The sequence below is a fragment of the Harmonia axyridis genome, chromosome 5, assembly GCF_914767665.1.
Source record: "Harmonia axyridis chromosome 5, icHarAxyr1.1, whole genome shotgun sequence".
Lineage (NCBI taxonomy): Eukaryota > Metazoa > Arthropoda > Insecta > Coleoptera > Coccinellidae > Harmonia > Harmonia axyridis.
This window is the reverse complement of record NC_059505.1, coordinates 41,609,178-41,633,567: the sequence shown is the minus strand read 5'-3', so window position 1 is coordinate 41,633,567 and position 24,390 is coordinate 41,609,178. Positions and strand designations below refer to the sequence as shown.

Below are 24,390 nucleotides of genomic sequence, written 5' to 3'. Positions count from 1 at the left end.
ACAGGTTCGGAAATTAACCTCAAATCGACTTGTGGAATCTTCATCACCATGAATCCAGGTTACGCTGGAAGAACTGAGCTTCCTGATAACCTCAAGTCGATGTTCAGACCCATATCAATGATGGTACCAGACAGTGGGATCATTGCCGAAAATATCCTGTTCAGCGACGGCTTCCAGAACACTAAAGTACTTGCTAAAAAAGTATGTGATATAGTATAGGGTGTTTTTTTTTCGAGGTATATAACTTTAAGTTGGCATTACTGTTCAAGATGGCGACCGATTTAACAGCTGTCAAGTGACTTATTCTCAGTTTGGTTTGGCAATTCATCATGAATAGACTCACGCCTGAACAACGCTTGCAAATAGTGCAATTTTATTTCGAAAATAATGGTTCTGTTCGGAATACGTATCGCGCACTACGTCCATTTTATTTTGTTTAGCGATGAAGCTCACTTCTGGTTGAATGGCTACTTCAACAAACAAAACTGCCGCATTTGGAGTGAAGCTAATCCTCGAAACACCGTTACATCCAGAAAAACTGACTGTTTGGTGCTCTTTATGGGCTGGTGGAATCATTGGTCCGTACTTCTTCTAAAACGATGATGGCCAGAACGTTACAATCAATGGGGATAGGTATAGAGCCATGATAACTAACTTTTTCATCCTGAATTGAACAACCATGATGTCCAGGAGCTGTGGTTACAACAAGACGGCGCAACATGTCACACAGCTCGTGCCACAATCGATTCATTGAAAGACACGTTTGGTGACCGCCTAATTTCACGTTTTGGACCTGTGAATTGGCCTCCAAGATCTTGTGATTCAACACCGCTAGACTACTTTCTGTGGGGCTATGTGAAGTCATTGGTCTATGCGGATAAGCCACAATCCTTCGACCATTTGGAAGACAAAATTTGCCGTGTTATTGTCGATATACGGCCACTAATGTTGAAAAAAGTCATCGAAAATTAGACGTCCAGATTGGACTACATCCGAGCCAGCCGTGGCGGTCATATGCCAGAAATCATATTAAAAATGTAATGCCACAAGATTATCTTGCGGATAAATAAAATTCATGTCAATCGAATAATCCATCGTTGTTTTATTGCAATTTAAAGTTCTATAGCTCTAAAAAAAACACCCTTCATAACGTTTATTTAGTGAAAAAACTAAATTGAATATTCAATTTTCATTGTATTCAGGTATTCACGCTGTATCAACTAGCAATGAAGCAGCTGAGCAAGCAGGATCACTACGATTTCGGATTGAGGTCTATGGTGGCCTTGCTGAGGTACGCAGGAAGGAAGAGAAGGATATTATCCCATCTACCTGAAGAGCAAATCGTTTATTTGGCTATGAGAGACATGAACGTTGCCAGATTCACAGCTGACGATTTACCTCTCTTCAATGGCATCATGTCCGATATCTTCCCAGGTGTATCTATACCTACTGTAGATTATATGGACATGAATACGGCCATCACCACTTTTATGCAGAAGAACATCCTTCAGGTATGATCCAATCTTGAGCACTCAAAATCTGTTTAAGATATGCATTTGTCTTTAGTCGCTTGATCAATACCGACTTTATCAATTATGTAAAAATTTGCCCAACAGCCAATACCAATTGCGATGACAAAGGTCATCCAGCTCTACGAGACCAAAAGCTCAAGACATTCCGTGATGATCCTCGGTAAAACTGGAACTGCCAAAAGCGTAACCTGGAAAACTCTTCAGGGAGCTTTGGGCATCTTGTGCGATCAGAAAAAGGTCGGCTATCAAAAAGTCCAAGTGTTTCCCCTGAATCCGAAAGCGCTAAACTTGGGAGAACTCTACGGAGAGTACAATTTGTCGACCAACGAATGGCTAGATGGCGTTATAAGCGCAATTATGAGGACGACTTGTTCGGGTATGTGTCACCATAACCTATTATTTTTGTACACTGCGCAGAAGAATTAACGCACATTATGTAAATCTCAAATTTATTCTACAACTGAAGGTGTTCTCAATGATAATTATTTTTATCAGAATTATGCATGCAACATAACAACTGCCATTCAAGAACGTTACTTGAGAGTTTCTTCGATGAGAAAACGGTTTACAACCGCTCGCCTCCTTCAAAATGAGCTTGAGAAAACTCATGGGGTGCAAATTAGCACTCAGACAATAAGAAATCGCCTCAGAGAATATGATTTAAGGCCTCGTGTCGCGGCAAGAGACCCAGCTCTTACCCCAGCCCATCGAAGGGCGCGTTTGGATTTTGCGAGAGAGCATATCCATTGGGAAGAGGCTGATTGGGAAAGAGTTCTCTTCACAGATGAGTCTAGATTCTGCCTCTACCATTGTGATCGACGTTCCCTTGTATACAGACGTCCACATGAAAGATATGCTCAGTGCACTCTTTCCCAATCAGCCTCTTCCCAATGGATATGCTCTCTCGCAAAATCCAAACGCGCCCTTTGATGGGCTGGGGTAAGAGCTGGGCCTCTTGCCGCGACACGAGGCCTTAAATCATATTCTCTGAGGCGATTTCTTATTGTCTGAGTGCTAATTTGCACCCCATAAGTTTGCTCAAGCTGATTTTGAAGGAGGCGAGCGGTTGCAAACCGTTGTCTCAACGAAGAAACTCTCAAGTAACGTTCTTGAATGGCAGTTGTTACCCGTGGTCTACCCTGTCAAATTGCGTGTTTCGCGTTGCATAGCGATCGAGTGTAGAAAATCAAACGAAAGAAAAACTATTGATCACTAGAATTGATCGAGAACAACTGATTTCAGAATGGAGCCAATACATTCAAAATGTGATAATCTCATCTCTTCTTATTCCTGCTGGGAAAAAACAACTTTATTGAAGAAAAACGTTGAAAGTGGATAACATATGCATGCATAATTCTGATAAAAATAATTATCATTGAGAACACCTTCAGTTGTAGAACAAATTTGAGATTTCCATAATGTGCGTTAATTCTTTTGCGCAGTGTATTTACGTTCAGTACCTCATGTTGCTTTTAGACGATTCTCCTGACGAGAAGTGGATCTTATTCGATGGTCCGGTAGATGCCGTGTGGATAGAGAATATGAACAGTGTGATGGACGACAACAAGGTGCTCACTCTGATAAACAGCGATAGGATAACTATGCCTGAACAAGTTTCGTTGTTGTTCGAAGTGGGAGATTTATCTGTAGCATCACCGGCGACTGTCAGTCGGTGTGGGATGGTTTACAACGATTACAAAGATTGGGGCTGGCTTCCATATATCTCATCCTGGATACAGAAACAGGCGCATAGAGGAAAGAAGTTCCAAGAATCGGTATGTTCACCAAAAATAAAAAAAATAAAAAAAATATTATTATCCCGACTTTTGCCTATACGCGTAGGATTTCTCCTCGCCGTAGGCTTCTCACTCCTCGCTAAGAGGAACATTCACTCAATCCCAGATATTTAAAATATCAGAAGGGTAGAGCTCGGTCGTGTCCGGTCCTTGTGGTCTCCCTGGTTCTCGTCGAACTTCTGGTCCTCTTACACGCGATCCTTGGACCTGTCCTTCGCTTCCTAGGAATTTTCTCACCGTCCTTGCAGTACCTAAAAGAACAGCTTTTTGCATTATATTACATATATACTCACTAAGTCCTAGTTGCTTGGTATTTCTCTTGAGATTTTTGGGTACTATTCCTGTTGTTGAGATGAAAATTGGGATAGTTCTCGTTGATATCATTCCCCACTGGCGCTTTATCTGAAATTCGAGGTCCCTATATTTTGAAATTTTTTCGACCTCTTTTTGACGCATGTTGTTGTTATTAGGTATTGCTACGTCGATGATGTTTATCAACTAGCAATATATCTGGCCTGTTGTGAGGGACTGTTTTATCAGTCAAAACTGTACGATTCATTATTATTAATATTATTATTATTATTAAAAGGAAAACTTTGGTACACCAATGTTTTCTACGCGATGGTCAGGGTATAAACTCGGTTATCAATTTATGTTTGCGTTTCAGATTATGGCCCATTTTCATAATTACCTAAACTATGTCCTCGACTATAAGAGACTGAACTGTGAAGAAACAGTGGTATGTGCCGAGCTGAATCTAGTCAAATCTTTATGCATCCTCCTTGAGATATTTGCAACTAAAGAAAACGGCGTTAACCCTGCTAATGAGGAGACTTTCGAAGATTACTTGAAGTTGTGGTTCCTCTTTTGGTACGCAGGCATAAAATAGTATAGATTTTTTTTATATCTTTTATTTTTTTAGTCTTATTTGGTCAGTGTGCTGTACCATCAACGAAGCTGGCAGGAGGAAGATGGACGTGTTCATACGTGAAAAGGAGGGTTGTTTTCCACTGAAAGATACCATTTATGAGTATTATGTAGATATCAGAAGCAGGTGTTTCGCTCCATGGGAAGAAAAATTGCCATATGCTTGGAGATACGATCCCAAGTGAGTGTGTTAATGTGAACATAATTTTGAAATCTTCTTAAGAGTATTGGCAAAGATAAAGGGTGTTTTTTTAGAGCTATAGAACATTAAATTGCAATAAAACAACGATGGATTATTCGATTGACATGAATTTCATTTATACGCAAGATAATCTTGTGGCATTACATTTTAAATATGATTTCTGGCATATGACCGCCACGGCTGGCTCGGATGTAGTCCAATCTGGACGTCCAATTTTCGATGACTTTTTCCAACATTTGTGGCCGTATATCGGAAATAACACGGCGAATGTTGTCTTACAAATGGTCAAGGGTTTGTGGCTTATCCGCATAGACCAATGACTTTACATAGCCCCACAGAAAGAAGTCTAGCGGTGTTAAATCACAAGATCTTGGAGGCCAATTCACAGGTCCAAAACGTGAAATTAGGCGGTCACCAAACGTTGTCTTTCAATAAATCGATTGTGGCACGAGCTGTGTGACATGTTGCGCCGTCTTGTTGGAACCACAGCTCCTGGACATCATGGTTGTTCAATTCAGGAATGAAAAAGTCATCATGGCTCTATACCGATCACCATTGACTGTAACGTTCTGGCCATCATCGTCTTTGAAGAAGTACGGACCAATGATTCCACCAGCCCATAAAGCGCACCAGCAGTCAGTTTTTCTGGATGTAACGGTGTTTCGACATACACTTGAGGATTAGCTTCACTCCAAATGCGGCAGTTTTGTTTGTTGACGTAGCCATTCAACCAGAAGTGCGCTTCATCGCTAAACAAAATAAAATGGACGTAGTGCGCGATACGTATTCCGCACAGAACCATTATTTTCGAAATAAAATTGCACTATTTACAAGCGTTGTTTAGGCGTGAGTCTATTCATGGTGAATTGCCAAACGAAACTGAGAATAAATCACTTGACAGCTGTTAAATCGGTCACCATCTTGAACAGTAATGCCAACTTAAAGTTATATATACCTCGAAAAAAACACCCGTTATATGTTCTTTTCATAAAATCTCACATTTTAATTCAATAATTCATCAACTTTTTAGTGCACCTTTCTTCAAGATCATCGTACCTACGGTGGACACGGTACGATACGAATTCCTGTTGGCTGCCCTGCTAGACAATGGGTATCCTGCCCTGGTAACAGGTCCAGTCGGAACCGGAAAGACTTCGACAGCTCAGACTGTCTTAAGCGCCATGGACAAGGAGAAATATATGATTTGTAACATCAACATGTCAGCGCAGACCTCATCGCAGAACTTGCAGGATTTTGTGGAGAGCAAAGTGGAGAAGAGGACTAAGGGCGTGTTTGTACCGATTGGTGGCAAGAAGATGATAAGTTTTCTAGACGATCTCAACATGCCGGCCAAGGAAACCTATGGTTCTCAGCCTCCTTTGGAATTGCTGAGGCAGTGGATAGATTATGGGTTTTGGTACGATCGTTTGAAACAGACGAGGAGGTATATTCAGGTGAGTTCCGGAAGATTACGTCGATAAGCAATATACAGGGTGTTAGGTCCCACATTTCAAACAATCAATGACCCAATATTGCTCATCGAGACTATTATATGTATAGGGTGTTTTTTTTCGAGGTATATAACTTAAAGTTGGCATTACTGTTCAAGATGGCGATCGATTTAACAGCTGTCAACTGATTTATTCTCAGTTTGGTTTGGCAATTCATCATGAATAGACTCACGCCTGAACAACGCTTGCAAATAGTGTAAAATGAGATTACCGTTGTTCCCGATTTTCATAAGCGAAATTTGTTTAGCGATGAAGCGCTCTTCTGGTTGAATGGCTACGTCAACAAACAAAACTGCCGCATTTGGAGTGAAGCTAATCCTCAAGTGTATGTCGAAACACCGTTACATTCAGAAAAACTGGCTGTTTGGTGCGCTTTATGGGCTGGCGGAATCATTGGTCCGTACTTCTTCAAAAACGATGATGGCCAGAACGTTACAGTCAATGGTGATCGGTATAGAGCCATGATTACTAACTTTTCATTCCTGAATTGAACAACCATGATGTCCAGGAGCTGTGGTTCCAACAAGACGGCGCAACATGTCACACAGTTCGTGCCACAATCGATTTATTGAAAGACACGTTTGGTGACCGCCTAATTTCACGTTTTGGACCTGTGAATTGGCCTCCAAGATCTTGTGATTTAACACCGCTAGACTACTTTCTGTGGGGCTATGTAAAGTGATTGGTCTATGGGGATAAGCCACAAACCCTTGACCATTTGGAAGACAACATTCGCCGTGTTATTGCCGATATACGGCCACAAATGTTGGAAAAAGTCATCGAAAATTGGACGTCCAGATTGGACTACATTGGAGCCAGCCGTGGCGGTCATATGCCAGAAATCATATTCAAAATGTAATGCCACAAGATTATCTTGCGGATAAATAAAATTCATGTCAATCGAATAATCCATCGTTGTTTTATTGCAATTTAAAGTTCTATAGCTCTAAAAAAACACCCTTTATAACCTTTCTGGCAAAAAAAAGTATTATAACTCTTCTGAGAGCTCTGGATTCTGTAGATCCATTTATTTCATACTTTGTGCAGCCTTAAACCCCCCCCTCTTTTCCAGAACATGTTCATTCTAGCAGGCATGGGACCGCCTGGTGGCGGAAGAAACGTCATAAGTGACAGACTTCTCAGTAGGTTCAACGTGATAAACATGACTTTCCCTGACGATTCCATCATCCTGAGGATCTTCGGCACCATGCTCTCTCAGCATATGGCGGGGTTCGACGACGAAGTCAAGATGGTGGGGAGAGACATACCCGAGACTACCCTAGATCTTTACAACAACGTTTCGGCCACAATGCTGCCAACACCGACGAAAATTCACTACTTATTCAACTTGAGGGATATATCTAAGATTTTTCAGGGTCTGTTGAGGTCTCACAAGGACTACCAGAGCACCAGACAGGCCTTCTTGAGGCTGTGGATACACGAATGCTACAGGGTGTTCTACGATCGGCTTATCGACGACAAGTACGATAGAATTTTTTGTACGAAAAACCACATTGATCACTTATTATTTTTTAAGGGATCGAGAGTGGTTTTTGGCACAGATGAACGAACAGCTGGGTAGCCATTTCGAGTTGACAGTCCACGCTTTGTGCCCTAAGAACGAAATACCGTTTTACGCGGACTTCGTCAACGTCTATCACATTTACGAAGACCTGATGGATCTTCCAGCTCTAAGGAAATACTTGGAGAATGAAATGGAAGAATACAATGTCTCTCCCGGTGTGGTGCCTTTGGATTTGGTGCTTTTCAGAGACGCCATCGACCATATTTGCAGGATTGTTAGGGTGGTTTCCCAACCTAGGGGAAATATGCTTCTGGTTGGCATAGGTACGTTTTTGAAAGCTTTAATATAACGGGTGTTTTTTTTTTCGAGGTATATAACTTTAAGTAGGCATTACTGTTCAAGATGGCGACCGATTTAACAGCTGTCAAGTGATTTATTCTCAGTTTGGTTTGGCAATTCATCATGAATAGACTCACGCCTGAACAACGCTTGCAAATAGTGCAATTTTATTTCGAAAATAATGGTTCTGTGCGGAATACGTATCGCGCACTACGTCCATTTTATTTTGTTTAGCGATGAAGCGCACTTCTGGTTGAAAGGCTACGTCAACAAACAAAACTGCCGCATTTGGAGTGAAGCTAATCCTCAAGTGTATGTCGAAACACCGTTACATCCAGAAAAACTGTTTGGTGCGCTTTATGGGCTGGTGGAATCATTGGTCCGTACTTCTTCAAAAACGATGATGGCCAGAACGTTACAGTCAATGGTGATCGGTATAGAGCCATGATTACTACCTTTTCATTCCTGAATTGAACAACCATGATGTCCAGGAGCTGTGGTTCCAACAAGACGGCTCAACAAGTCACACAGCTCGTGCCACAATCGATTTATTGAAAGACACGTTTGGTGACCGCCTAATTTCACGTTTTGGACCTGTGAATTGGCCTCCAAGATCTTGTGATTTAACACCGCTAGACTACTTTCTGTGGGGCTATGTAAAGTCATTGGTCTATGCGTATAAGCCACAAACCCTTGACCATTTGGAAGACAACATTCGCCGTGTTATTGCCGATTTACGGCCACAAATGTTGGAAAAAGTCATCGAAAATTGGACGTCCAGATTGGACTACATCCGAGCCAGCCGTGGCGGTCATATGCCAGAAATCTTATTTGAAATGTAATGCCACAAGATTATCTTGCGGATAAATAAAATTCATGTCAATCGAATAATCCATCATCGTTTTGTTGCAACTTAAAATTCTATAGCTCTAAAAAAAAACACCCTTTACTTGCAGAATTTCAACATTTTTTTTATCCTTTAAGGTGGTAGTGGAAGACAATCACTATCAAGAATAGCCGCCTACTTATGCGAGTACAACACCTTCCAAATCAACGTCACCAGAAGCTACAAAACCCAAGAATTCAAGGAGGACTTGAAGAAGCTGTATAACCTAACAGGAGTCGACAACAAAGCCACTTCTTTTCTGTTCAACGATACGCAAATAACAGAAGAAAGTTTCCTAGAAATTATCAACAACATGCTCAGCAGTGGGGAGGTGGCCAACCTGTTCAAACCTGAGGAGTACGACGAAGTAAGAAATGCAACGCAGAACGAAAGCAAACTTATATTGTCTTCGTAGGTGAAAAACAAGATCTACAACGCTGCCGTCAAAGCTGGGGTGCCTCCTACTCAGGAAGGTCTGTATAATTTCCTCATAGACAGGGTCAGGAGCAATCTGCACATCATTTTGTGCATGAGTCCGATTGGGAGCGACTTCAGGAATAGGCTGAGGCAGTATCCCGCCTTGGTGAACTGCAGCACCATCGATTGGTTCACCGAGTGGCCGAAAGAGGCGCTGCTAGAGGTGGCTTATAAATATGTCCTCGATGTGAATTTTGTACAGAAGATCACAGGAGAAGATAAGGGGGTATGAAGCTTTTTGAAAAAAATTATTATTAACCTTAGAAAGCGAAACAAATATCAACATAACCTTATCTAACCTAACCCTTGCTCGAGAAGAGCTTAGAAGTTCTGAATTATAAAGGGTGTTTTTTTTTAGAGCTATAGAACTTTAAATTGTAATAAAACAACGATGGATTATTCGATTGACATGAATTTTATTTATCCGCAAGATAATCTTGTGGCATTACATTTTAAATATGATTTCTGGCATATGACCGCCACGGTTGGCTCGGATGTAGTCCAATCTGGACGTCCAATTTTCGATGACTTTTTTCAACATTTGTGGCCGTATATCGGCAATAACACGGCGAATGTTGTATTCCAAATGGCCAAGGGTTTGTGGCTTATCCGCATAGACCAATGACTTTACATAGCCTCACAGAAAGTAGTCTAGCGGTGTTAAATCACAAGATCTTGGAGGCCAATTCACAGGTACAAAACGTGAAATTAGGCGGTCACCAAACGTGTATTTCAATAAATCAATTGTGGCACGAGCTGTGCGACATGTTGCGCCGTCTTGTTGGAACCACAGCTCCTGGACATCATGGTTGTTCAATTCAGGAATGAAAAAGTTAGTAATCATGGCTCTATACCGATCACCATTGACTGTAACGTTCTGGCCATCATCGTTTTTGAAGAAGTACGGACCAATGATTCCACCAGACCATAAAGCGCACCAAACAGTCAGTTTGTCTGGATGTAACGGTGTTTCGACATACACTTGAGGATTAGCTTCACTCCAAATGCGGCAGTTTTGTTTGTTGACGTAGCCATTCAACCAGAAGTGCGCTTCATCGCTAAACAAAATAAAATGGACGTAGTGCGCGATACGTATTCCGCCCAGAACCATTATTTTCTAAATGAAATTGCACTATTTGCAAGCGTTGTTCAGGCGTGAGTCCATTCATGATGAATTGCCAAACCAAACTGAGAATAAATCACTTGACAGCTGTTAAATCGGTCGCCATCTTGAACAGTAATGCCAACTTAAAGTTATATACCTCGAAAAAAAAACACCCGTTATGTACCATTAGCTTGAAGAGGTATTGTATAAGTCTTCAATCAGTGATTTTTTTGTACAGGAAAGACGCAGAGAATCTGTGCTGCTCTCCACTCAAGACAAGATGCGAGTTGCATCAGCAGAGGTATTCTCAGTGATACACGATTCGGTTGCGAAGAAATCCAAACAGATGGCTTTGGAAATGAAGAGATACAACTATGTCACACCAACGAACTATTTGGAATTGGTAGCTCGTTATAAGATGTAAGTTTGATGAGTAATATTTTTGGTGATATTTTATTGTGAGCTTGTTGGCTTCAAACTCTTCATTTGGTGTAGAATGTTGAAAGAGAAACGCGACGAAATAGCATCCTCAGCTAACAAGCTACGTAGCGGTGTCTGGAAAATCGAAGATTGCAGACAGAAAGTCGAGATCATGTCTGTAGAGCTGGAGGATGCTCAAACGAAAGTGGCGGAGTTCCAAGTACAATGCGACGAGTATTTGGTCATTATCGTCTCTCAGAGGAAGGAAGCTGATGAACAAGCTGTAGGACTATTCTTAAACGCTACCGTGACTTTTCTTATCCAACTACTTTCTTTTCGATAGAAAGAAGTGGCAGTTAAGAGTGTTAAGATCGGAGAAGAAGAGATAGTTTGTAAGAGGTTGGCTACAGTAGCTCAGGCAGATCTAGATGAGGCTATGCCTGCCCTCAACGAGGCTATTGCAGCTCTGGACGCCCTCAGCAAGAAAGACATCAGTGAACTGAAGTCTTACGGTAAACCTCCGGAGAAGGTGCAGATGGTCATGGAGGCTGTGATGATACTCAAAGGGGTAAAGAAATCTTGAAAAATTTGCATCATATCTAAAGTTTCAATGTCAACAGCTAGTTGTTTTTCTTGCGATTGGTATCCCCTCATCTGAACCTTAATTCCTATCTTTACAGCTAGACACTTCTTGGGCAGAGTCGAAACGTCAACTCGGAGACATAAATTTCCTCCAAAACCTGAAAGACTTCGACAAAAACCACATTTCGGAGAAGACGTTGAAAAAAATTGCTCAGTACACCACCAACGAAGAATTTCAACCAGATAAAGTTGGTATTGTGTCTTTCGCTGCAAAGTCCCTCTGTATGTGGGTTATTGCAATCGAGAAATACGCCAAAGTTTGGAAGTAAGTTTGAGTACCACCTCAAGCGAAATATCTCACGTATTGTTTTTAGAGTTGTCGCGCCAAAACAAGAGAAGCTGGAGACGGCCACAGCATCTCTTTTGGAGAAGCAGAGGATGTTGGCTGAAGCTCAAGCGAAGCTTGCTGAGTTGCAAGCTATGTTGGCCAAACTGCAACAAGAATATGAGGAGAAGTTGCAGCAGAAGGAGGAGTTGAACAAAAAGGTGAAGAATTTTGTGTACTGAATGAAGAATGAGTGGTTAAAAGCATATGTACAATGTTGTTCACCATTTCCTCCATTTTCAAGGCCGAATTGTTGAGATTGAAGCTAGAACGTGCTGCCATGTTGGTCGAGAATCTATCCGGTGAAGCTCAGAGGTGGGGAGAGTCAGTTGTTGAACTAGATGCGGCCTATGAACTGCTACCAGGAAATTGTCTATTATCTACCGCCTTCGTTTCTTACTTGGGACCTTTTGTTACCGTCTACAGGCAGCAGCTGCTCAAAATATGGATCGATGAGGTAAATGAAATACTCCCTTATTGGTCTAGCCTTAAGATGTAACGGGTGTTTTTTTTTTCGAAGTATATAACTTTAAGTTGGCATTACTGTTCAAGATGGCGACCGATTTGACAGCTGTCAAGTGATTTATTCTCAGATTGGTTTGGCAATTCATCATGAATAGACTCATGCCTGAACATCGCTTGCAAATAGTGCAATTTTATTCCGAATATAATGGTTCTGTGCGGAATACGTATCGCGCACTACGTCCATTTTATCATCGACAAAATGAAGCGCACTTCTGGTTGAATGGCTACGTCAACAAACAAAACTGCTTCATTAGGAGTGAAGCCAATCCTCAAGTGTATGTCGAAACACCGTTACATCCAGAAAAACTGACTGTTTGGTGCGCTTTATGAGCTGGTGGAATCAATGGTCTGTACTTCTTCAAAAACGATGATGGCCAGAACGTTACAGTCAATGGTGATCGGTATAGAGCCATGATTACTAACTTTTTCATTCCTGAATTGAACAACCATGATGTCCAGGAGATGTGGTTCCAACAAGACGGCGCGACATGTCACACAGCTCGTTACACAATCGATTTATTGAAAGACACGTTTGGTGACCGCCTTATTTCATGTTTTGGACCTGTGAATTGGCCTCCAAGATATTGTGATTTAACACCGCTAGACTACTTTGTGTGGGGCTATGTAAAGTCATTGGTCTATGCGGATAAGCCACAAACCTTTGACCATTTGGAAGACAACATTCGCTATGTTATTGCCGATATACGGCCACAAATGTTGGAAAAAGTAATCGAAAATTGGACGTCCAGATTGGACTACATCCGAGCCAGCCGTGGCGGTCATATGCCAGAAATCATATTTAAAATGTAATGCCACAAGATTATCTTGCGGATAAATAAAATTCATGTCCATCGAATAATCCATCGGTGTTTAATTGCAATTTAAAGTTCTATAGCTCTAAAATAAATACCCTTTATATCTTCAGATTATGATGCAAGAGATACCATGCAGCAACGACTACAACATAATAAACTTCCTGGCAGACCCAACCCTTGTAAGAGAATGGAATGCTCAAGGTCTTCCAGCTGATAGCTTCAGCACGGAGAATGGTATTATAGTTACTAAGAGTTCTCGCTGGCCTTTGCTTATTGACCCTCAATGCCAAGCCATGAAATGGATAAAAGCCAAAGAAGGAAAAAACGGATTAAAGGTAATGCGAGTTCTACACTACGCAAAAAAATTAACGCACATTATGGAAATCGCAAATTTATTCTACAACTGAAGGTGTTCTCAATGATAATTATTTTCATCAGAATTATGCATGCATATGTTATCCATTTTCAACGTTTTTCTTCAATACAGATGTTTTTTCCCAGCAGGAATAAAAAAAGATGAGATTATCAGATTTTGAATGTATCCATTCTGAAATCAGTTGTTCTCGAACAATTCTAGTGATCAATAATTTTTCTTTCGTTTGTTTTTCTACACTCGATCGCTATGCAACGCGAAACACGCAATTTGACCCAAGAGGAATGTGCCAAGCGGTAGTTTTGCGAGAAGAAGGGTGGACATACACAAGAATTGCAGAAAGGTTTAGAGTTTCCCATACAAGTGTGTCCAGAGTGTTGCAGCGATTCAGGGAGACAGGTATGAATGTCCGAAGACCAGGACAGGGTAGACCACGGGTAACAACTGCCATTCAAGAACGTTACTTGAGAGTTTCTTCGTTGAGACAACGGTTTGCAAACGCTCGCCTCCTTCAAAATCAGCTTGAGCAAACTCATGGGGTGCAAATTAGTACCTTGTACCTTGAAGAGGTTGAAGTCTTTCGAATGGAATGGCCAGCAAGAAGTCCAGATCTCAATCCGATTGAGCAGGTTTGGGACAACCTCAATAGAAGGCTGAGAAGTTCAGAAAATCATACAGCTACTCTTAATGACTTAGGAATCCAACTCAGAGAAATCTGGGAAGGATTAGATCAGAACAGTTTAAGATCACTCATTTTGAGTATGAACCGTCGTTGCCGAGCTGTAATTAACGCAAGGGGTGGAAATACCAAGTATTAAATCACTTATCAGCATTCCAGTATTTTGAAAATTGTTTATTTCTCTTCTTTCACATAAGATTCGGTGAAATCCTTAATTTTTCTTCCATTTAATGTGTCTTGTTTCGTTCGGAACCTTCCCGAGAGAACATAAAAAATAAGTTATAAAGTCAATGTAGAGTTAAATTTCATTTAAATTGAGATTTTCAGAATGTGCGTTAATTTTTTTGCGCAGTGTATATTTTCCTCTCTTCAACAACATGTCATCTGTAGGTCATAGACTTTGGAGTGGCAAACTTCATGAGGGTGGTAGAAAACGCTGTACAAATGGGCTTACCGGTCCTCCTGCAAAACATCATGGAGACCGTGGATCCTTCCATCAACCCCATATTAGCAAAGGCAGTATTCAAGCAAGGCGGCATGAATCTCATCAAGCTTGACGACAAGATGGTTTCCTACAACGACAACTTCAGATTCTTCATCACCACTAAACTTACCAATCCCCACTATGCACCAGAAATATCAACTAAAACTATTATAGTCAATTTTGCGGTGAAGGAAGAAGGGTTGGAGGCTCAGCTTTTAGGTATCGTGGTAAGAAAAGAGAAACCACAGCTCGAAGAGCAGAAAGACAAGTTGGTAACTACAATTGCTAAAGGTAGGTTGCTACAATATTACAGGAACACCATAAAACAATGTCCTGTTGTGATCAGGAAGAAGAACTTTGGTGGAGCTTGAAAATGAATTGTTGAGATTACTGAACGAGTCTAGAGGGTCCATCCTAGAGGATGCGGAACTTTTCCAGACCTTGCAGGTGTCGAAGGCGACATCTTTGGCAGTCAAGAAAAGTTTGGAGGTATCAGAAACCACCGAAGTTGAGATAGATGCAGCCAGAGAGGTAGACGATAGTTTTTGCTGGGTTTTAGAGGGTTAAAGTGTTTCTTTTAGGGCTATAGACCATGCGCAAAACGGGCTTCGATCTTGTTCTTCGTGTTGAATGATATGGGTAGGATAGATCCAATGTACCAGTTCGCGTTGGACTCCTACATTTTCCTCTTTGAGAAATCCATAGATAAGAGCGAGAAGTCTACTGTTTTACCTGAAAGAATTACGTTTTTGAATGATTACCATACTTATGCCGTGTACAAGTAAGTACACCTCCAGTATATTAGGTACAAGCTAGCCTCACACGCATTTTTTGACTTTTTAGGAATACATGTAGAGCTCTGTTTGAAAAACACAAGTTGCTGTTTTCATTTCACATGTGTGTGAAAATTCTTACAGCGGAAGGAAAAATAGTAGAGGCTGAGTACAATTTTCTATTGAAGGGAGGTGTAGTATTGGACAGAGAGAACCAAATAGACAAGCCTGCAGGTAGAACACACTTTGACTCAAACAAAGAGTAAAGGCAGATCCATTTTGTCCTAGATCAGAAAAGTATTATTATTTTGTTGTATTTTGATTTAAGCTTGGATGCCTGATGAAGTCTGGGATAATATAACAGAGCTGGATAAAATAGGAGGATTTCATGGAGTCATAGACACCTTTGAGCAATACACTAGGGATTGGCACCAATGGTATACCAACACTGAACCAGAAGCACTGGCTCTAATAGGTCAGTTACCACTTTTTGAAAAGCAATCTTTCATTGTACAGTGCATCCCATTTTGGGTGAGACAGCCAGGTTTCTCGCTTGTTATTTAAGATAGAGCCTTGCGGTTTTCACGTTCCTTTCCTACTTTTTCGTGAAACTCAAGTTGGTCTAATCAGATTTTGCATAACTATTTCCGTTCAAGAGATACAGGGTGATTTTGGAAATTGATACTTTTCGGACACCTCTTTTATCTCCGAAGTTATTAGAAATAATTCTGAGGTAAAAACTACGTCTGAATCAGAATTCTGGGTAGAATCCAGTGGCGTACTCAAAAATTTTTTTCGGGGTATGGTTTTGAAGATTCAACACAAACCTATATTTTTTTTAATGGAACACCATGTATATCATTACTTCCATGAATTCGTTATTTTTTTTCCTTCAAAATGATATATGATACTATGTAGGTAGGATGTTCAAAAATGTTAAAAAACCACCAAAACATCAAATAATGATGATTTTTCTGTTAATGGGCCATAAATTTCCTATGTTTTAATAAGAGGATTATTACTTTCAATTTTTAAAACTAGTAGGTTATTGATGATACAAACATCCTTGTTGTTATTATGGCTACTATGCATTTGGGAGCATTGTTTTATTAAGTAGGCATTAGAGGGAAAAAATCAATCTGATCTAGCTATTATCGCTATGAATTATTGTTATTATTATTGATTCTTCTTTTATATGGGAAATCCGTTGCCCATTAATAAAAAATCGTCATTATTTGATATTTTAGTGTTTTTTTTTTACATTTTTGAACATCCTACCTACATAGTATCATATATCATTTTGAAGGGAAAAAAAATAACGAAATCAACGAAAAAATGATATACATGGTGTTCCATTGAAAAAAAATATAGGTTTGTGTTGAATCTTTAAAACCATACCCCGAAAAAAAAAATTGAGTTCGCCACTGGATTCTACCCAGAATTCTGATTCAGACGTAGTTTTCAGCTCAGCATTATTTCTTATAACTTCGGAGATAAAGGAGGGGTCCGAAAAGTATCAATTTCCAAAATCACCCTGTATCTCTTGAACGGAAACAGTTATGCAAAATCTGATTAGACCAACTTAAGTTTCACAAAAAAGTAGGAAAGGAACGTGAAAACCGCAAGGCTCTATCTTGAATAACAAGCGAGAAACCTGGCTGTCTCACCCAAAATGGGATGCACTATACGCTAAATGTTACAGGTGAATGGAACGACATCTGCAACGAGTTCCAAAAGATGCTGTTCATAAGATCTCTAAGACAAGATAGAACTACTTTCTGTATCACAAACTTCATAACAAACCAGCTAGGACCAAGGTTTGTGGAGCCTCCTGTACTCGATATCAGATCGGTTTTGGAGGAGTCTATACCTCAGACTCCTCTTATATTCGTACTTTCTCCTGGAGTTGACCCGACCACAGCTCTAACACAATTAGCAGAAACGTCTAATATGTCCTCTAGGTTCAGTTCTCTAAGTTTGGGACAAGGACAGGCACCCATAGCTACAAAGTAAGCAAACTCTTCTATTTCAAGATAATACTAACTACACTGCGCAAAAAAATTAACGCACATTCTGAAAATCTCAATTTTAATGAAAGTAAACTCTACATTGACTTTATAACTTATTTTTTATGTTCTCTCGGGAAGGTTTTCAACGAAACAAGACACATTAAATGGAAGAAAAATTCAGGATTTCACCGAATCTTATATGAAAGAAGAGAAATAAACAATTTTCAAAATACTGGAATGCTGATAAGTGATTTAATACTTGGTATTTCCACACCTTGCGTTAATTACAGCTCGGCAACGACGGTTCATACTCAAAATGAGTGGTCTTGAAATGTTCTGATCTAATCCTCCCCAGATTTCGATTCCTAATTCATTAAGAGTAGCTGGATGATTTTCTGAACTTCTCAGCCTTCTATTGAGGTTGTCCCGAACCTACTCAATCGGATTGAGATCTGGACTTCTTGCTGGCCATTCCATTCGAGAGACTTCAACCTCTTCAAGGTACTCCTGAACGATGCGCGCACGGTGGGGTCTGGCATTATCGTCCATAAAAATGAAATTTTCACCAATGTATGGGGCAAATGGCACTACATGCTCTTCAAGAATGTTCCTTATATACCTATCAGCATTCTTAGCTCCATTATCAACGACCACTAGGTCTGTGCGAGCAGTCAAAGATATTCCAACCCATACCATAATCGATCCTCCCCCGAAACCAGTAGTATTCAGGAAATTGCACTGAGCATTTCTTTCATGTGGACGTCTGTATACAAGGGAACGTCGATCACAATGGTAGAGGCAGAATCTAGACTCATCTGTGAAGATAACTCTTTCCCAATCAGCCTCTTCCTAATGAATATGCTCTCTCGCAAAATCCAAACGCGCCCTTCGATGGGCTGGGGTAAGAGCTGGGCCTCTTGCCACTTCACGAGGCCTTAAATCATATTCTCTGAGGCGATTTCTTATTGTCTGAGTGCTAATTTGCACCCCATGAGTTTGCTCAAGCTGATTTTGAAGGAGGCGAGCGGTTGCAAACCGTTGTCTCAACGAAGAAACTCTCGAGTAACGTTCTTGAATGGCAGTTTTTACCCGTGGTCTACCCTGTCCTGGTCTTCGGACATTCATACCTTTCTCCCTGAATCGCTGCAACATTCTGGACACACTTGTATGGGAAACTCCAAACCTTTCTGCAATTCTTGTGTATGTCCACCCTTCTTCTCGCAAAACTACCGCTTGGGCACATTCCTCTTGGGTCAAATTGCGTGTTGAGCGTTGCATAGCGATCGAGTGTGGAAAATCAAACGAAAGAAAAACTATTAATCACTAGAATTGATCGAGAACAACTGATTTCAGAATGGAGCCAATACATTCAAAATCTGATAATCTCATCTTTTTTTATTCCTGCTGGGAAAAAACATCTGTATCGAAGAAAAACGTTGAAAGTGGATAACATATGCATGCATAATTCTGATAAAAATAATTATCATTGAGACACCTCCAGTTGTAGAATAAATTTGAGATTTCCATAATGTGCGTTAATTTTTTTGCGTAGTGTACGTATTTCACGTTTTTGCTTCATAAACCATTTTCAAGTCGTTTCAACTTAGTTTGGGGCATCTTTTTTCACAGGATGATCCAAACTGGAGCCAAAGAAGGTCAATGGATATTTTTGGCAAATTGTCACTTATCCCTCTCTTGGATGCCACGTTTGGACAAGCTGGTTGAAAACTTGCAGACTGGAAAAGTGAACAGCAAATTCAGGCTGTGGTTGAGTTCCAGCCCTAATCCAGATTTCCCTATATCTATACTACAAGCTGGGATCAAGATGACCACCGAACCTCCAAAGGTTCTACAAAGTTAAATGTTAACTTGGTGTGTTTAACATTCAAATATTCTAGGGTCTGAAGGCAAACCTGAAGAGGCTCTACAATTTGATCACCGAAGAACAGTTTAGCGTTTGCGAGGCAAGGGAAAAGTATAAAAAATTGCTGTTTTCCTTATGCTTTTTCCATGCTGTATTAATTGAGAGGAAGAAGTTTCAACAGCTCGGTTGGAATGTTGTGTACAGCTTCAACGATTCAGATTTCGAAGTGAGCGTCAACCATACGGGGTGATTCACCGGGATGGCCTATTAGACGTTTTTGGAAAACTTATCATAATTTTGAGCTGAAAATTTGCATATTGGGGTTTGAGACAATGGTATTGCTCCCTAAAATATTTTCATATCTCTAGAACTTCCGGTTATACCGGAAACAGACTACTACTTCCTCATTTCAAATGGCACACCCAGTATATTATTGCATCATAAGATAGCTTTTTTGATGGCAATTTCGGAAATATGCCATACCTTGGGTAAAAATTGAACGGTTCATGAGTTATTGGGATTCTTATGAAAAAAAGGTGGCGATGAGGACTCACATTTTTTTGAATATTTCAGCAGAAAAAGATTTTTTCAGAAAAATTTTTTTCTTTTTCGATTCCGCAAATACGCAGTATTATAAGACTGTTTTCGGCTTGGACCAAAAATGTACAGGGTGTTTATAAGAGGATCATGAACTTGGACAACGCAAATTCATCAAAACTCAAGATTTTCAAATTAGAACCTAAATTTTTTATTATTTCAGTTGATTCTACGTCCAAAAATAGTGGGGGTTACTTAAGCAAACCCTATACCTAAAATGAATACTTCAAGAGTTATCGGGGAAGAACTTCAAATGAGGAAAAACCGCTATTTATAACTGTGTTAATAACTGTCTGTTACTTCCGGAAAACACAGAAAGAAACTAAAATTCGATGTTTGGATTACCAAATTTTACATTTCATGAATTTTAATTAATTTTTCGTTGGGATTGTTGAGAAATCCATAAACCAATACAATTTTCAATTACGAATAATTCATTACAATTCTTGATATGTCAAATTTAGTTATGAAAACATCGAATTTTAGTTTCTTTCTGTGTTTTTCGGAAATCGTAGACTACTCCACACAGTTATAAATAGCGGTTTTTCCTCATTTAGAGTTCTTCCTCGATAACTCTTAAAGTATTCATTTTAGGTATAGGGTTTGCTTAAGTAACCCCCACTATTTTTGGACGTAGTATCGACTGAAATAATAAAAAATATAGGTTCTAATTTGAAAATCTTGAGTTTTGATGAATTTAAGTTGTCCAAGTTCATGATCCTCTTATAAACACCCTGTACATGTTTGGTCCAAACCACAGACAGTCTTATAATACTACGTATTTGCGGAATCGAAAAAGAAAAAAAATGCTCTTTCTGCGGTAATATTAAAAAAAATATGAGTCCTCATCGCCACCATTTTTTTCATGAGAATCCCAATAACTCATGAACCGTTGAGTTTTTCCCAAGTTATGGCATATTGCCGATATTGCCATCAAAAAAGCTATCTAATGATGCAATAATATACTGGGCGTGCTATTTGAAATGAGAAAGTAGTATTCTGAATCCGGTATAACCGGAAGTTGAAGAGATCTGAAAATATTTTAGGGAGAAATATCATTGTCTCAAATCCCGATATGCAAATTTTCAGCTCAAAATTATGATTAGTTTTCCATGAACGTCTAATAGGCCATCCCGGTGAATCACCCTGTAGAAGTATTAGGTTTCTTAGATTTCCTCAATATTATACTTTTAGGTGTCTGAAAATTTGCTAACCATTTATTTGGATGAATATCCTCAAACTCCCTGGGACGCTCTGAAATATCTCATAGCCGGAGTGAACTATGGAGGGCATGTGACAGACGATTGGGATCGTAGATTGTTATTGACATATATCAATCAGTTCTTCTGTGAAGAGGCCATCACCATACCGTTCTATAGGTAATGAGGCTTAGTGCCCTACATTATAGTTCAAATCAGATTTTTTGGAGGTTAACTCTAGCCATACTTTAGGTACACTAACTTTGTGATGCCTACCATACAGGGTGACCCATTTTAAATGATTCATTGAAATAACTCCTTGGGAAGATACTGGATCAAAAAATGTTTCAATTGATCCTTCAAAATAGCTCACCCTTTTTTATAAAGGGTGTTTTTTTTTAGAGCTTTAGAACTTTAAATTGCAATAAAACAACGATGGATTATTCGATTGACATGAATTTTATTCATCCGCAAGATAATCTTGTGACATTACATTTTAGATATGATTTCTGGCATATGACCGCCACGGCTGGCTCGGATGTAGTCCAATCTGGACGTCCAATTTTCGATGACTTTTTTCAACATTTGTGGCCGTATATCGGCAATAACACGGCGAATGTTGTCTTCCAAATGGTCAAGGGTTTGTGGCTTATCCGCATAGACCAATGACTTTACATAGCCCCACAGAAAGTAGGCAAGCGGTGTTAAATCACAAGATCTTGGAGGCCAATTCACAGGTCCAAAACGTGAAATTAGGCAGTCACCAAACGTGTCTTTCAATAAATCGATTGTGGCACGAGCTGTGTGACATGTTGCGCCGTCTTGTTGTAACCGCAGCTCCTGGACATCATGGTTGTTCAATTCAGGAATGAAAAAGTTAGTATTCATGGCTCTATACCGATCACTATTGACTGTAACGTTCTGGCCATCATCGTTTTTGAAGAAGTACGGACTAATGAATCCACCAGCCCATAAAGCGCACCAAACAGTCAGTTTTTCTGGATGTAATGGTGTTTCGACATACACTTGAGGATTAGCTTCACTCCAAATGCGGCAATTTTGTTTGTTGACGTAGCCATTCAACCAGAAGTGCGCACCATCAAATGGACGTAGTGCGCGATACGTATTCCGCACAGAACCATTATTTTCGAAATAAAATTGCACTATTTGCAAGCGTTGTTCAGGCGTGAGTCTATTCATGATGAATTGCCAAACCAAACTGAGAATAAATCACTTGACAGCTGTTAAATCGGTCGCCATCTTGAACAGTAATGCCAACTTAAAGTTATATACCTCCAAAAAAAAACACCCGTTACAATACATATTTTGTTAATTCAACATGATAGAAGCAACCTCATTTTTTTCCCAGATTATCTAACTTACCGACCTACTACATACCAAGAGATGGGTCGCTCCACTCTTACCAAGATTATATAACGCTGTTGCCAAATATCGATAGACCCGAGGCCTTTGGTCAACACCCAAACGCAGACATAACATCGCAGATTATAGAATCCAGGAACTTGTTCGAAACTTTGATGTCCCTTCAAATACAATCTTCCTCCAGTCAAGCGGAGAGCAAAGAAGACAAAGTCGGTAAACTAGCTTCCGACGTTCTGTCCAAAATTCCTAAGGTCGTCGATTATGAAAACACGGAGAAACTTATTGGAGCAGTGAAGATGCCTTTGGATGTTGTACTCTTGCAAGAGATCTCAAGGTATTTTTTTTCCTCTTGATTTCAATGACTCGAGAAACCTTCTTGTAGGTACAACACCTTGCTTCTGTCCATCAAGAGTTCCCTGGTGGATCTGCAGAAGGGTATCAAGGGTTTGGTGGTGATGTCTTCGGAATTGGAAGAAATATTCACTTGTGTGTTTGATGGCAGAGTGCCATCAGGTTGGTTGAAAGGTGAGTGATTGCACTTATAGAAGAGTTTAGAGGACAATACGACTCATCAAATGACAGGAGCATGAAAGAATTCAATTACACTGCGCAAAAGCATTAACGCACATAATGGAAATCTCAAATTTATTCTACAACTGAAGGTGATCTCAATGATAATTATTTTTATCAGAATTATGCATGCATATGTTATCCACTTTCAACGTTTTTCTTCAATACAGATGTTTTTTCCCAGCAGGAATAAAAAAAGATGAGATTATCAGATTTTAAATGTATTGGCTCCATTCTGAAATCAGTTGTTCTCGATCAGTTCTAGTAATCAATAGTTTTTCTTTCGTTTGATTTTCTACACTCGATCGCTATGCAACGCGAAACACACAATTTGACCCAAGAGGAATGTGCCCAAGCGGTAATTTTGCGAGAAGAAGGGTGGACATACACAAGAATTGCAGAAAGGTTTGGAGTTTCCCATACAAGTGTGTCCAGAATGTTGCAGCGATTCAGGAAGACAGGTATGAATGTCTGAAGACCAGGACAGGGTAGACCACGGGTAACAACTGCCATTCAAGAACGTTACTTGAGAGTTTCTTCGTTGAGACAACGGTTTGCAACCGCTCGCCTCCTTCAAAATCAGCTTGAGCAAGCAAGCAGCTTGGGGTGCAAATTAGCACTCAGACAATAAGAAATCGCCTCAGAGAATATGATTTAAGGCCTCGTGTAGCGGCAAGAGGCCCAGCTCTTCCCCAGCCCATCGAAGGGCGCGTTTGGATTTTGCGAGAGAGCATATCCATTTGGATAGAGTGCACTGAGACTATCTTTCATGTGGACGTCTGTATACAAGGGAACGTCGATCACAATGGTAGAGGCAGAATCGAGACTCATCTGTGAAGAGAACTCTTTCCCAATCAGCCTCTTCCCAATGGATATGCTCTCTCGCAAAATCCAAACGCGCCCTTCGATGGGCTGGGGTAAAAGCTGGGCCTCTTGCCGCGACACGAGGCCTTAAATCATATTCTCTGAGGCGATTTCTTATTGTCTGAGTGCTAATTTGCACCCCATGAGTTTTCTCAAGCTGATTTTGAAGGAGGCGAGCGGTTGCAAACCGTTGTCTCAACGAAGAAACTCTCAAGTAACGTTCTTGAATGGCAGTTGTTACCCGTGGTCTACCCTGTCCTGGTCTTCGGACATTCATACCTGTCTCCCTGATCGCTGCAACATTCTGGACACACTTGTATGGGAAACTCCAAACCTTTCTGCAATTCTTGTGTATGTCCACCCTTCTTCTCGCAAAACTACCGATTGGGTACATTCCTCTTGGGTCAAATTGCGTGTTGAGCGTTGCATAGCGATCGAGTGTAGAAAATCAAACGAAAGAAAAACTATTGATCACTAGAATTGATCGAGAACAATTGATTTCAGAATGAAGCCAATACATTCAAAATCTGATAATTTCATCTTTTTTTATTCCTGCTGGGAAAAAACA

The 24,390-nt window shown here is 40.2% G+C and overlaps 1 protein-coding gene across 1 annotated transcript in view; it reads left to right on the top strand.

Annotated features, from left to right (window-relative positions):
• LOC123679924 (dynein axonemal heavy chain 2) overlaps nucleotides 1–24,390 on the top strand; it is a 39,173-nt gene that overhangs the window by 13,689 nt on the left and 1,094 nt on the right. Inside the window, exons 24-52 of the mRNA XM_045617491.1 lie at nucleotides 5–201; nucleotides 1,203–1,511; nucleotides 1,617–1,908; nucleotides 3,009–3,307; nucleotides 3,996–4,198; nucleotides 4,251–4,436; nucleotides 5,488–5,911; nucleotides 7,041–7,450; nucleotides 7,506–7,816; nucleotides 8,817–9,085; nucleotides 9,134–9,421; nucleotides 10,539–10,720; nucleotides 10,796–11,003; nucleotides 11,064–11,288; nucleotides 11,401–11,627; nucleotides 11,677–11,848; nucleotides 11,932–12,144; nucleotides 13,138–13,362; nucleotides 14,470–14,854; nucleotides 14,910–15,094; nucleotides 15,145–15,344; nucleotides 15,407–15,570; nucleotides 15,665–15,811; nucleotides 17,039–17,345; nucleotides 18,975–19,191; nucleotides 19,244–19,435; nucleotides 21,001–21,185; nucleotides 22,375–22,722; nucleotides 22,771–22,913. Coding sequence (XP_045473447.1) covers nucleotides 5–201; nucleotides 1,203–1,511; nucleotides 1,617–1,908; nucleotides 3,009–3,307; nucleotides 3,996–4,198; nucleotides 4,251–4,436; nucleotides 5,488–5,911; nucleotides 7,041–7,450; nucleotides 7,506–7,816; nucleotides 8,817–9,085; nucleotides 9,134–9,421; nucleotides 10,539–10,720; nucleotides 10,796–11,003; nucleotides 11,064–11,288; nucleotides 11,401–11,627; nucleotides 11,677–11,848; nucleotides 11,932–12,144; nucleotides 13,138–13,362; nucleotides 14,470–14,854; nucleotides 14,910–15,094; nucleotides 15,145–15,344; nucleotides 15,407–15,570; nucleotides 15,665–15,811; nucleotides 17,039–17,345; nucleotides 18,975–19,191; nucleotides 19,244–19,435; nucleotides 21,001–21,185; nucleotides 22,375–22,722; nucleotides 22,771–22,913 — 7,113 coding nt within the window. The remainder of the gene's footprint in view (nucleotides 1–4; nucleotides 202–1,202; nucleotides 1,512–1,616; nucleotides 1,909–3,008; nucleotides 3,308–3,995; nucleotides 4,199–4,250; nucleotides 4,437–5,487; nucleotides 5,912–7,040; nucleotides 7,451–7,505; nucleotides 7,817–8,816; nucleotides 9,086–9,133; nucleotides 9,422–10,538; nucleotides 10,721–10,795; nucleotides 11,004–11,063; nucleotides 11,289–11,400; nucleotides 11,628–11,676; nucleotides 11,849–11,931; nucleotides 12,145–13,137; nucleotides 13,363–14,469; nucleotides 14,855–14,909; nucleotides 15,095–15,144; nucleotides 15,345–15,406; nucleotides 15,571–15,664; nucleotides 15,812–17,038; nucleotides 17,346–18,974; nucleotides 19,192–19,243; nucleotides 19,436–21,000; nucleotides 21,186–22,374; nucleotides 22,723–22,770; nucleotides 22,914–24,390) is intronic.